The sequence below is a fragment of the Cotesia glomerata genome, linkage group LG7, assembly GCF_020080835.1.
Source record: "Cotesia glomerata isolate CgM1 linkage group LG7, MPM_Cglom_v2.3, whole genome shotgun sequence".
Taxonomy (NCBI): domain Eukaryota; kingdom Metazoa; phylum Arthropoda; class Insecta; order Hymenoptera; family Braconidae; genus Cotesia; species Cotesia glomerata.
The window spans coordinates 11313184-11327359 of NC_058164.1; the positions used below are offsets into that span (position 1 = coordinate 11313184).

The following is a 14176-nucleotide window of genomic DNA, read 5'->3' on the forward strand; positions in this document are numbered from 1 at the left end:
ATGCAAGGAAATTACACGTGTGTGTGTGTGTGTGTTCCTGTATGTATGGTGTAGATAAACGAATTTTGAATTTGCATGTGTGTGTACGTTGTACTTTGTGTGAGTGTGTGTATGATTGCGTGTAAGCAAACATAATTGTAAAAAGAAGTGTGTGTATGTAAATATGATTTTGTGTAAGTACACATCATAAAAAGTCTTTAGTAAAAATCATATAAAAATTTATTTATATACTTGGTCACGTTAGGACCGATTTAGGCTATCTAGATCGATAGAATGAAAACTATCATTCATTTAGCAGATTCCATTTTCATCAAAGAACATATCGGACTCATTTAAAATAAATCACTAATAATGACAATAGCACTTGAAAGTATATCCAGCACATGTTTATAACACAAACTGATGCTTTATTATTAATTCCAAATCAACTAAATACTATAAATAAAAAAATAACTATGTATTATTTTAAAACGGCGCTAACACTATGCGTATATACTAATATGACACTGATAATTAAATAGTATTAGTATTTTTTATACATCCGACTAATATATATATTCAACAATGCATTAGTCAAGGGTCTCCTAAATAAAGCAAGTATTTGATGATTTTCATCAAAACTAATTTTGTTGTTGAGTTTAACCAGTACGTACATCCGTCAATAATAAGTGATAAATATGTTTTCTATCTTCATCAAATTCTCTTTAATGACTCAGCAAATTTCCTTATTTATTCTACACTACATGTATACTTAATTCCTTATATTTGTATATATTTACACTTTCATCCTTTCTTCTTCCTTTGTATTACTTTCTAAGTCACCGCACTCTCTCCTCCGTCACTAGTCTGATTCATTTTTCTATGTACTTGTATGTGATTCGTCAACATATTGAATGACATAACACCTCCGCAGCTTACTGTAGATCTGCTCACAGCTCACATTCATTGCAGCGCGAAGCCTCGCTCCGTTCGCACGTTACCGGCAATATCAATCTGTGTCTCTACGCGCTTCTTTTGTGTTGTAAGTATTGCGTCACTGTAATAAGAATGTCGCTTTTTACCGCGAATTTCACCGTGTTTTCTTTGAAAACTACGCAATCTTATTAATAATTTTTTAACATCATTTTTATACTTATTAAAATTCGTGTTATTTTTTAATAAAACTTTTTTTAATAATAATAAAAATAGTTGAACTGTTAGAATGTGTGTAGTTGTTTATTTGCAATGTGCCTTTACCTCGTGTTCGTTCAATATTTGTCTTAGCAGATTATAATCTCTAATGATTTAAATAATAATATTTTTTTTTTTTAGTAAAAATAATTTTATTAATTAAATTAATGTTTAAGTTGTAAATTTATATTTTAATTACTTGTGAATCATTATTATTATTGATATCTGTAGTAACAGAAAAAAATGGCGTCCATTTTGGTTTGACCTTGATTCGGGTTTTATGTTCTAAAATCTAAAATAAATATAAAAATTACCCATTTTGTAAAATGAAATGAAATACGTACCAAATATTAATATTATTACTAAAATTTAATATTAAAATTAAATCAATGAAAAATCAATAAAATTTAATTAAATTAACGCAAAATTGAAGTGAAATTATCAAACTCATATTTTTTAACTCTTATGCCTGAAATTTTTTTTCACAATAATTTATTTAAAACTAAATTGTCAACTGAACATGAATTTTAATATCATGCGTTGTAATTTATTTTAATTTTACCAGACAAAAAATTAAAAATTTTTTTTTGTCTGAACATTAATTAAAATATATTTCCAGATTAAATAAATAAAATTCCGAGATGAAGCCCGACAATTTGGGATTTACAGAGGACCGGAGGCCAATGGAGACGATGTCGGAAACATCTGAGGCAACGACCACCACAGCAGCTTCCGAGTACCAAGGGTTCGACTACAACGAGGACATTACAGTTTTGGCTCGCCAATTAGGTATCGACAACCTCGAAGATCTGAAACGCGAACGTTTTCGCGTTAATCGTCGCCGACTCGAACAAATGCTGACAGGTATGTACAAGTACAGAGTATTCTACCTTAAATTAAACTCTACTATTTCATTGTTGGTTGTGTGAGTGTCAGGAGATATTATTATAATTTTGTGTCGATGTTGATATTTACATTTAGTTTCGTTCATTCATTATTATTCATTTACAGGGGAAGATGAATCTTTGGAGCGGGCCGATGTATTCTTTGAAAAGGTATGAAAAGTAATCCCTCTTTATTTGTTGTCATACCTGGGAACAAATGAGATTACACTTTGTATTAGATATTTGTCTATATGAAATCTATATTTGTGAATATAGATATACAAATACATGGAGTGACCATATACTGGTACGTGATCATCTATTGGGGCTTTTACCTTATAGTGTGATTAGAAATATCAAAAAATCATTAAACTAAAGTTTTCTTATTCATAATTCGTAAATCTCGGTATTCACATACTGCAGGTTGCTTGTGAGAATTAATATAATTATTAAATTATTATTTCGCTTTTTAATCATACAAACATACAGATACATATATATGAATCATAATAAAATAATTATAATTAAGATTTTTTACTCAATTTAAGTAGGTTCAGATGAACAATAATTCGCGTTTTTATTATTATTATTATTTTAATTTATATTATTTTTATTTAGTTAAAATTGAAAAACAAATGTTTATCAATAATATTCATTATTTAATGATTCTATTATGTGAAACAAATTATTTTAATTTTTCTTTTGATTTTTTTTTTTTTTTTTTTTGATTCAGTATAAAGAGTAATTAATTTTATTTTGATGGTTTTAATTTTCATAAACTCTCATAAGAATTGAGTATCTAGATAAACAATTATATTTTTTTCATCATCAAAACACAACTAAATTGATTGAAGCTTTATGCTCTATTCTTTAAATTTGAAGTTTCAATAAATATAATTGAACGTTTTAATATGTTTTTTCAAATCAATTATTTTTTCAATAAATGTAAGAAATAGAATAATTTAATTTATTTATAAAACTATGATAACATAAAGTAAAAGTAAAGAATAAGTTTATATTAGACTAAAATATGAATTGAATGCTTTTATTTTATCGAGCTCAATAAAATTAACGTAACCAAAACATGCAATAAATCATTAACTATCATTAAAAACAAAAAAAAGATAATAATAATAATAAATTCAGGGACAACAGTCTTGTAAATTGATTATAGATTATAAATATAAGAAAAATATAGTATGAGAGACAGGAAAAATAAGTTCGAGTAAAAAGACTTGGAGGGGAATTATTGAGTGGGAGGTCGACCTAGCTCGCGACCAAGTGCCCGTTACGTTATCTTGAATTAGTCAGTCAGTCAGTAAGTCAGTCTGTCTTGCGAGTTGCGAGCAAAATCATCGCGAGTTAGTGTACATGACTAGCACTATCTAAAACCTGTTCATTTTATTAAGTAAAATAGAAATAACAATAACAATAGTTTCATGAAATAAATAGTTAAAAATCTTTTTACAAGGCAAGTTGATCTTGTCCATTAATAACAAAAACTTAATAAAATTTCAGTGCAATTAAATGCATTTATTATTGATGGAAATTAAGATGACACGAATATGGTGAAAGTGATAAATAGATCCCTCTAGTCTTGGTTCCACCGGTTTCTGTCAACACATTGATAACTTGTTGAAGACAAGTGACATTTATCACTGCTAAAAAAATGCTAATATACATTAATCTTCAAATTATTATAGAATTATTTGAATAAAACAATATATATATTTATATATATTTTTTTTAGTTCATCGTAACGGGAAGCTAACGAGCATAGCTTCAAGATGACTGTGGTAATATTTTTAAAGATATTTATTTGCAAATTTTTGATCTTTGACAACTTTGCACATTTCAGCTTCGCTCTACTTAATTAAGACTGACGTTTGCTATTAATTTTTATAAATTTAACTCCGCTTATAATTTAACAATATTAACAGTGATCATGCTTTGTAGCACTCAGAAATATTTATATTTAACAGTAAGTTTAATAACAGATTATAATTGCAGATTATGGAACAAACAAGTACGATGATTTCTTGGCCAGCGAGATTGAAAATCGGTGCAAAGTCAAAGAAAGGTATTTCTATTATTCTTATATATTAGTTTAATAGCTAGACTATATATCAATAAAATTAACTATCAATATTAATTTATATAAGTCACGCGGTTGTTAGTATCGCATTCGTGTCACAAGTTACGTCAATTTACAATCTTACGTGACTAACGTATCGTTTTTAACGTAATAATACTATTAATTATCTACCATCTGATTTTCTTAGTTTTGTTCATTTGAATTGCTACAAGGTCATATGTTTTTTATAAATATATACTCGTAATCTCAATTTACTTAGAAAAAACATTTATCGTTGTAGTTATTGTTGATATTATTATTAATATAATAAAGTATACTAGGTGTCGTAAGACTAGGTGGAAACATTGAACTAAGCTATGGAAATTTTTCGGTGATTCATTCCTTTTACTCCGGACCTATCTCAAATAGTTAATTATCAGTAACATTAATGTACACATGTATATCATTATGATGACTGTTAGTTATTAATGCTTGTGTTAATTATTAGTTTATGATTATTTTTATAAAAAAAAATATACCAAAAAGTAGAATCAAGTTTTGTTTAAGTGTGAGCCATTAATATATTTTATTTTAAAAGCGTAATTGTGTAAATTTCCATAGCTTGTTCTTTCTCATTGGTCCTCATTGTTCTAGCTTCTATTCAGATTTCATCACACTTATTTCGCTTAGCTTGCACACTTAGAAACCCAAAGTCACAATCGTCCTCGTATATGGCCGCGACCTTGTGGTAATTTCCACGCACTCGACCCTCCTTTTTCATATCGATACGATAATCATTTGCGTTAAATAATATTCCGATGATTGACGGAAATTTGAAACTTTTATGTTCAATTATGTTATTATCATCATATTGTATATAATTTAAATTATAATTTATTGTAGACTAATAAATAAATGCATGTCGAAATTATTTATTGTTCATTGTGTAATGAATTGCTTTTTACGGTTATTTTTAGATCCACACATAAAGGTCGTTGGTCGTCAAGAGGATGTAAAGGCTGCCAAAGAGAAGATCATGCAGATCCTGGACACACGCGTAAGTTTAGTTATTAAATTTATTTTTACAATTACTGCATTCGATAGTCGATTAATTTTAAATGCCAGTAGAGTGTTGGAAATATTTAATGTTGAAGAAATTTTAAATTAGTTGATAAAGTATCTTTGATTGAAATTAACATCCATATGTATCGACACACAACTCAATTAACTTGATAATTTTTTAATAATTATCAATTAATAGAATTAATGAATCAATAATTGATAATCAATCATCAATATAAGAAAATAAATTTATTGATTTATTTATTTTTAATATTTTTTAAAAATAATTCATGAATAAATATTTTATTATGATAATCATTATTATAATAATAAAAAGTAAGATAAATACTAGAATTGTATTTCTATTTACATTATTTTTTTTATTCTTGAAAAAAATATAATGAATTTGGATGAAAATATGAAATATATTTTTTACACTCCATAAATGTAAATATATGAACAAATTGCTGGGAAAAATATAACTCAGTATAATTAGAATAAACTTTTAATATATAGAATAAAATTACAATTAGATAAAAATATGATCATAAAATTTATTGATAATAATATTCAAAATTTTTTTGAATAGTAATACATTATTTTTTAATAAATTGGATAATTGTAGAATAATAATAAAAAATTAAATGTAAAAATAATAATAATTTAACTTATAAGCGCGTATGGTTCAGTTTTTTGTATCAATAATATAATACAAATAATGATAAAATGATTGACCTGTAAAAGTAATGTCGGAAGCTTACTATAGCTGTGAAACATTTTATTTAAGTTGAAGTTACTTTATATTATTAAGAAGTTAATAATTAGCAGTTTAAATTGTATCAATTAAAAAACAATTACGTATTGCATCAGCTTTGATGGAAATTAACTATCAAATCATTTTTAACTTCCCGCTAAGAAAATCGAAGATTTTCAAAAATCGGGAAGTTATTGTTTTCACCTCGTTTTGCAAAAATCGAGTTTTCATCAGATCTCGAAGTTTGAAGGTCACAGGAAGCTTCCCTGACTATCTCCGCGAGGTTGTCACTCTGTGTGTGTGTGTGTGTGTGTGTGTGTGTGTGTGTGTGTGTGTGTGCGTGTGTGTGTGTGTGTGTGTGTGTGTGTGTGTGTGTGTGTGTGTGTGTGTGTAAGTATGTGAATCGCTTATAACTTTTGAACCACTAAACCGATCCGAACCTACCAAACGGCATTCTAAAGAGTCCCTCAAACTTAGATTTCCTGAGAATTTGAACTTATTCGGACGGATAGATTTTGAGAAATTTTAAAAAATCTCAAAAAAACTAAGAAAAAAATTTTTTTTTAAGTGGTTTTTTTGGAATAACTTTTAAACGGCTTTATCGATCAACTCCAACAACTAATCCGCTCTTAAGGAAGTTCGAGCGAATCTAATGTAAAAAATAATTTCCAACTTGCGGCAGGATGGCCGAGCGGACTAAGTCATTATCCCGTTAGTTCGTTCGTGCATCTTGTCGTGAGGCGAGGGTTCGAGCCCCGACGGTTGTTCGAATAGTTCCAACACCAACCGTCGGAGATCGCTCCGGTAGCCGACTGTACTGGCATGGGTTTTCTCTGTGATTTCCCCATCGCCACTATTCCAACAACCGATAGAACGGGGTGAGGAATAGGGTAAATACAGTACAGAAAGCACAAGTCGGTCCACAGCCGCATTGAGAATAGAGTTATGTGCGAATTATAAAAAAGCGGAGAACATGTTGATAATAAAAAGTGGAGAACATGTTGATTATAAAAAGAGTTGAACGCAAAAGAAACAAGTGTTAGTTAAAAGGGGCGAAAGCCAGGTATAACATTATAAATGTTATATGATAAAAAAAGAGGCACTTGAGTGGTATTACTGTGGTAATAGCAAAAAATGTGGAGAATATGAGTTACAGTCTTGTAAAAACCAAAATAGGTATACAAGTAAAAACGATATAATAATAATAATAATTTCCAACTTTGAGCTTTGAAATTAAGTATATGTATAAATAAATACGTAATTTATTTAATCCCAAAATTTAAAAAAGATTCACCATTTAGTTACTTAGATATTCAATTTTAAAAATCACATATTTTATCTCCTTATACACGGGCTCTTATGGCGGACAAACTTTTGTCGAGACTTTATTTTTTTCAATATTAACCTCCCAACTTTAACGGATAAAAAACTATACACAAGAAACTTGGATTATTGCAAAATATAAAAACAATTTAATAATAATACATTACCCATATAATTTTTGAAATATTTAAAGTCAAATTTTATGTTTGTAACTCATTTATCGTCAGCTATTTATTCGAATAAAGATTTGTCAACAGCTGAGAAAAAAGAAAAGGATAGAAATATAGTTACAGAGAGAGAAATGTTTAACTCACACACTCATCCACGTCTCAGTTATGGGTATAATAATCAAGCGCGCTATTACCAAATCTGTTTATTTATTCCGGCAAGTAATAAATACCAAAGTCATTTTATTACTTTACTTTATTAAATAAGTAAAAATCATCAATTATTAAATTGTTTAAATTATTTTAAATTAAAATAAAGAATTTTGACGAATATTGGGAAAACTAAAATTAAAAAAAAATTTTAACACTATTTTGATTCATTAGTTACGCTCGAACTTCCTTAAGTACAAAATGAGCGGGAAGTTGCAGGGATGGCCTTTAAGGTCAACCGTCGTCCTAATTTTTTTACTTATTGCAGCAAGCATTGCGAGTGACGATGAAGCTTGACGTTAGCTACACAGATCATTCACACATAATTGGAAAAGGTGGATTAACAATAAAGCGCGTAATGGAAGAGACCGGTTGTCACATACACTTTCCCGACAGCAATCGCAGTAATCATCAAGAAAAGAGCAATCAAGTTTCTATCGCAGGAGATATGGAAGGTGTTGAAAAAGCTCGTGCTCGAATTAGAGTAAATACGTTATTTCATTTTTATTTTTTTTATAGATAACACATTTGCTCGACAATTAAAATTTTTATCTTTTACAGAATCTTACTCCATTGATTTTTTCCTTCGAGCTACCGATAATGGGATCAATGCAAGCTGTTCCTGACTCAACCAGTCCATGCATTGTTAAAATTCAAGAGCAGTTTAATGTACAAGTGATGTTTCGAACTCGTCCTAAATTACACGCTACTCTCGTAGTGGTTAAAGGTTGCGAATGGGAGGTACATCAAGTCAAGGAGGCTACTACCCGACTAATAGGGTACTTGTGCAAAAATTTAGCGGTAAGCGAACCATAATCATCTGCATAAATTTAATTGCGTAATTAAATAATATTTGATATTTAGCAAATAATATGAACATTTGAGCAGTGTTTTTAATTGAAATTTATTTGAAAATTTGTAGATTTTTTTACAATAACTTTGAATTCTTGAGATTTTTCAAAAAAAAATGTTTTTTTCATTTAATTTTTTGTTTATAAAAAATAGATGTTTATATAAAAATAAGTATCTCAATTCTTTTTACTTATATTTACTTGTTGTACTTACTAAGATTTAAAAATTCTATTACCACTATAACATTAATACACAAAAAAAATAAATGTCTATATAAACATCTATATATACATTCTTTTTACTTATATTTTACTTCTTAAGATTTGAAAATTTTATTACGATTATACAATTAATATACACAAAAAATCTTTAAAGAATAATTAGTATTTCATTTTTTTTACCTGAACACAACCTTGACACCAAGTGTTTAAGTCGACATAAAAAATAATAAACGTTAAACAACATTTTATAAGCAGTTACATATGTTTAAATACAACTTTTACTTGCACAGGGTCAAGATCCATCATAAAAAATAATTTGTTTAGTACTAATTCAATTCGAAATTCATTTCCTTATTATTCTTTTATCAAATAAAGTCGTAATTATGTTTTCAATGACGATGTATATCGTACGAGTAAGTATTTATTGCTTAATAAATTTATTTTCAGAGTCAAATATCCGTTCAAATGTCGATGGAAATCTCTCCGCAGCATCATAGCGTGGTTTTAGGTAAACAGAGCAATAACTTGAAGTTGATAATGCAGCGCACCTCTACACAGATCATGTTCCCGGATGCTGGAGACCCAAATATCCCCAGTCTCAAAAAGAGTAACGTCATAATTACCGGTGGGATTAATAATGTCTACTTGGCACGTCAGCATCTTATAGGTTCACTACCGCTAGTTGTAATGTTTGACTTCCCGGAAGATGCAACGCCGACCTTCGACTCCGAAACCATTTCACAACTCATGCAAACTCAAGATGTCTTTATCAGCGTTCGAAACAAGCCAAAAGTCAGTGCTATTTCTATCGTAATAAAAGGCGTTGAAAAGAATGCAACCAGAATTTATGAAGCTCGAAGACAAATTCTTAATTTAAAAGAGCCAAGACTTCATGCGATGATCCCTGACACTTATAACATTCCTAACGCTTCAAATCTCTTTCTTGGTAATACTGCTGGTATTGTGTCCACTAATATGCGTGGCCGAACGGAAAGTTCTGCAGGTAATAAACTATTTTGTTATAGATAATTTTAAAAAACTACATTGATAGAAGGATTTATTAGTATTTAATAAAATTTCATAACATTAGATAATTAGTAGTTAATAAAATATGTATTAAACAAATTTTATTAACTGTTAATAAATATTTGTTCAGACTTTGATTAAAAAGTGAGTATAAAAATTCCACTTTGGCACTTTTTATAATTCCATAACTTTAATAGAAAATTCTATTAGATCAGGTTCATTGATAATTTTCTGATAACAAGATAAAGAAAAAATAAAATTAATGATAAAAAAATAGTTGTAATAAGTGACTGAATTTTTTTTTGCGATAAAAATGATTGGTGTATCGTAACTTAATTGTATAAGGTTATACCGTTATTTATTTATAAATAATCTTCACACCGTAAACAAGACATAAGGTAAAAGACCCCATTAGTGGCACCTTTAACCCCTATTAGTGGCACTTTTTCTTTCAATGAAAAAATGTTCTGCTTTGAATAAAAATTAAAAATTTTTTTGATCTAAAGGTCTTAAAGATTAGAAATAATATATTCATTATTGAAATTAATGATTTCATTAATTGAATAAGTACCAAAATCAAAGAAAGTGTCAGTAATGGGGTCTCCGCCACTAATGGGTCTTTTATCCTACTTCAAAAAAATTATTTAACTATTAATGTACTATAATTTAAAAAAATATTTAGTTATATTTAATAATGAACTAATTTTTTTCCAATAATTGACTTGTAAGAAGTTGATAAATGCTTCTATCAGTGTAGTTTATTTTACTTTAAATAATTAATAGTCAAATTTTTAGGCATAACACCAATGAGTTCGCAAAGCACCTCTCCATACAGCATGTCACCATTGTCATTATCTCCAACATCGATGGGTTCATTTAATTTATCTTCAAACTGGAGTGGATCGGCTGGTTCGGTTTACTCTTCGTATGGAATAAATCATCCAAATGTTCAGCTTTTGACAGCTACTCGTCAAGCGATGCAGAGTAATCTTTTGGCTCCAGCTGCTATCAACCAGCACCAAAGTGTTAACCAGCACCCAAGTGTCAATCACCATCGCCATGGCCAGTCTCTTCTTGGTGACTACTTTTCATACAGCAGCGCTTCAAGCACTTTAACAAGTCCATCAGCCAGTCCGCGTAATGTCTCTCCATCTCCAATTGGATTCTCAGACTCAAGTATGGACATCTCTGGAGTCTTTTCTGACTTCGGAATTAATGAGCTACCTAACGAACGAACATCGAGCCGTCAATTCACAGCGTTTGACTACGAGCAGAAGAAAATTATGGCATTTAAAGCGATGCAAAACATCCCCAAGTCAACGGAGTACAGAGTACCAACTCCAACGTGGTCCGGTTATGGACTAAGCCAGACAATGCCTCCAGCTACCGTGACATCTTTAGACTATTCGGTGAGCTCTAAACCGAAGGAGACTTCGGACCTCTGGGACGGTCCTAAAACACCGTTAGCCTTCGCCTCAAGTATAGATTCTGCTCAAGATAAGGGCATGCTTGGTATTTCTTCATACCTCGATCATACACCTCAGTCACGACTTCAGAAAGTGCTTGAGGGCCCCCACACCGACATGGCTAGCATGCTGACCGGTATTGGGATGGAGAAGTACATACGTAAGTCATTTTTTTATTATTTTTATTTTAATTATTAGTTACAACATCACTGTTTTAAGTTACTATGTTGGTCGCATAATTGAAAAAAAATTTTATTGATCATTTTTTGAGGATTTTTTTCTTTAATAATCAAGAGCAAAATTAAAATTTTAATTTACTTGCTCTAATTTTGTATAAAACAAAATATCTGTGACCACCATGGCAATGTAATAATTATCAATGTAACACTGCTTCAAGCGCATAATTCATCATATTAACTATTTAATTCATCTCAATGAATAATAACTACTTATAATTTCATTGCTTTTGTTTAAAAACACAGGTTTATTAGTGGCTAACGAAATAGACATGCTGACGTTCCGCTCGTTGACTGACAAAGATTTATGCGAGATTGGTATCAAAGCTTGGGGTGCTAGACGTAGAATTTTACTTCTCATTGCCGGTATGTACTGCTTTACTGACCTAAAAACCCATTCTCATAATTACAGCACTTAAAATTAAATAAAATAATAATATCAGTATGACACTAAAAAAAAATAATATGACAATGACTATTATAATAAGAATATTATAATTATTTCAGAGTTGAACAAAAGGTCGATGCCGTACTCGGGAAGCGTAGCACCTGGAGCTGAGCGTAAATCTTCTCTTCCGAGCGCATCATCGAGCTCTGGAATATCGAGTACTACTACTACCGTCGAGGGCAAGTGGTAATGATGATATCGAGTAAATTCCTATTTCTACTCTAAGTCAAAAATCGTAATAGTCGAGGTAGAAAATGTTTATCAGTGCTACTATCATATACAAAAATATTACGAGATGATATATGATAGTAGCTGATTTGACTGCGGGATATATATTTATTAAAATTACACGTTGCATTCAATATTTTAAAGGCCTCAAGAAAAAGGCCAGAGTTTATGTTTGTGTACCGGAACAACTTGATTACGTATATTAATTTTTTTTCATACATATTTTCTTTTCTTTCTCTTTACTTATTTATTTTTTTTTCTTATTTTAAATTTGAGTTCAAACGATCTCTTTCAAGTCGGTACACAAATTTGTTATTGCTAATATTATTTATAGATATATAGAGTTAGAGATAATCATCATCATTATCAAAATCGTGATCATCAATCAATTTTTTTTATATATATTCATATTGCATTATATTTATTAAATCTTAACCTACAAGCTTAGCATGAAAATTGATTTTCAATCTATTTATTATTGTTAATTATACCAGATGCTCAAAATTAACATGAGTTAAAAACTTTATCGGTATAAATGTCGTGTATATACTGTATATTAATGTAAGTGATAAGTGATAGGATTATAAATTCTGATTGTACAAAATCATCCGTGATGATTACAAGATAATAATCCGCAATTTTTACCTGCTAAGCGCATGCATAAATTTTTTCACGTGTTCGTGAATTGATCAATCATATAGCTAAGTTACACATCCTTAAAGTATGAATATAAGCAATCGAGTTTGTTAATTAGGTTAATTATAATGAATTTTCTTTACTACGTCTAAATACATGCATCGTCTTCTAAAAAGATGATTATTCTTATTCGACTGAGCTTGAAAATTCATTATGTAAAAGTTACTTTATATTTACATCTTATTAATATAATATAATATATTAATATAATATTTGAACTCCAAGCTTCGAATTAGAAAAATGAACATTGAAATTTTCAAGTTTTACTTAGTTAAACAATAGCTTATGTATTATTATTATCATTATTATTATTATTATTATTACTATTAATCATTTATTCCTTTTTAGAAGACGACATATGTATTTACGTAGTGAAATCAATTATTTGCATGCCGGTGATTGAGTATCACACGATTAAATGAATTGATAAATTGTGCATTGAAAACTTTAACATGATGAAAAAATTTCCCTTATTGTATGATAATTGTCAGTTCAGTGTATTAAAAATTAATAGTTTATTAATTTATCTCTCTTTTAATATCAAATGAGTGAAGAAGGGAAATATGCTTTTAATTGAGCCACTGCACTCGCAAACAGTTATAATTAAATCAAAAAATATTTTAAATACTAATTTATTTACTGAATATTTTTTTTTTTTTTTTCCACTTCAATGCGTTAGGCAATGAGCTTTGCTCACAAACGCTCTTATAATTGACTATAAAATACTGTGAATCTTCTCTTTTTTTACCACTAATAGTTTTTTGACTAAACATAGAGTTTTAAAAGCAAGTAATTGAAATATTTGTTAATTAATACATTAAATTATTAAAAACAGTATCGTGATATAATTTTTTTTGCAAGTACAAGTAATCTTCGAATTGTTATAACGACTTTTGATCTTAACGACATTAAAAAAAAAAACTTGTGTTCGTTTAAATAATTAGTCCTCGTTACAATAATTGTTTTTCTAAACCGCTTGTACCATTCACTCATATTTAAATATCATGATAAAAATAATTTTTTTTCCCCTAAAAATTTTTTTTTCTTTTTGCATGTTTTATTAACTGAGAGCAAAGTCTAAATTTTGTAAAAGAATAGGCTTTATTATTTATCCAATAATAAATGATGATATAAAAAATGTATATGTGATAAAATGATCAAGTAGCAATTTATGCAATTTTGAAAACTACTTAATTCAATTCAATCTGATTCATCTAGCTCTTGATCATTTCAAAGATATAAACAATCGAAAAATATATTGTTAATGTTATTGGTAATAAAATGTAGCATGTGGAAATTTGTTGAAGATTTTGATATTATTATTATTTTGATACAAGTAAAAAATTTATTTAAAATTAA

General features: G+C 28.8%; 1 protein-coding gene across 4 annotated transcripts; it reads left to right on the plus strand.

The window, feature by feature from the left end:
* Positions 1-902: 902 nt before the first annotated feature.
* On the plus strand, positions 903-14176 carry LOC123269957 (protein bicaudal C homolog 1). 4 transcript variants are annotated; one of them, XM_044735910.1, is made up of 11 exons: positions 903-1021; positions 1790-2034; positions 2182-2225; positions 4065-4134; positions 5106-5185; positions 7913-8128; positions 8206-8445; positions 9165-9720; positions 10527-11369; positions 11692-11811; positions 11953-14176. In XM_044735910.1, the coding sequence occupies exons 2-11, from the start codon at positions 1812-1814 to the stop codon at positions 12081-12083; spliced, it is 2523 nt and encodes an 840-aa protein (XP_044591845.1). In that variant the 5' UTR covers positions 903-1021; positions 1790-1811; the 3' UTR covers positions 12084-14176. The 4 variants fall into 4 exon arrangements, with proteins under 4 accessions (XP_044591845.1, XP_044591847.1, XP_044591846.1 ...); XM_044735911.1 differs by having other exon boundaries at positions 904-1021; positions 10539-11369; XM_044735913.1 differs by lacking the exon at positions 903-1021 and adding an exon at positions 3805-3850 and having other exon boundaries at positions 1963-2034.

Coding starts and splice junctions, on each gene's coding strand:
- LOC123269957 (XM_044735910.1), top strand. CDS start 1,812: ATGAAGCCCGACAATTTGGGATTTACAGAGGACCGGAGGCCAATGGAG. Junction 8,129..8,205: donor AAGCTCGTGCTCGAATTAGA/GTAAATACGTTA, acceptor TATCTTTTACAG/AATCTTACTCCATTGATTTT. Junction 11,812..11,952: donor AATTTTACTTCTCATTGCCG/GTATGTACTGCT, acceptor TAATTATTTCAG/AGTTGAACAAAAGGTCGATG.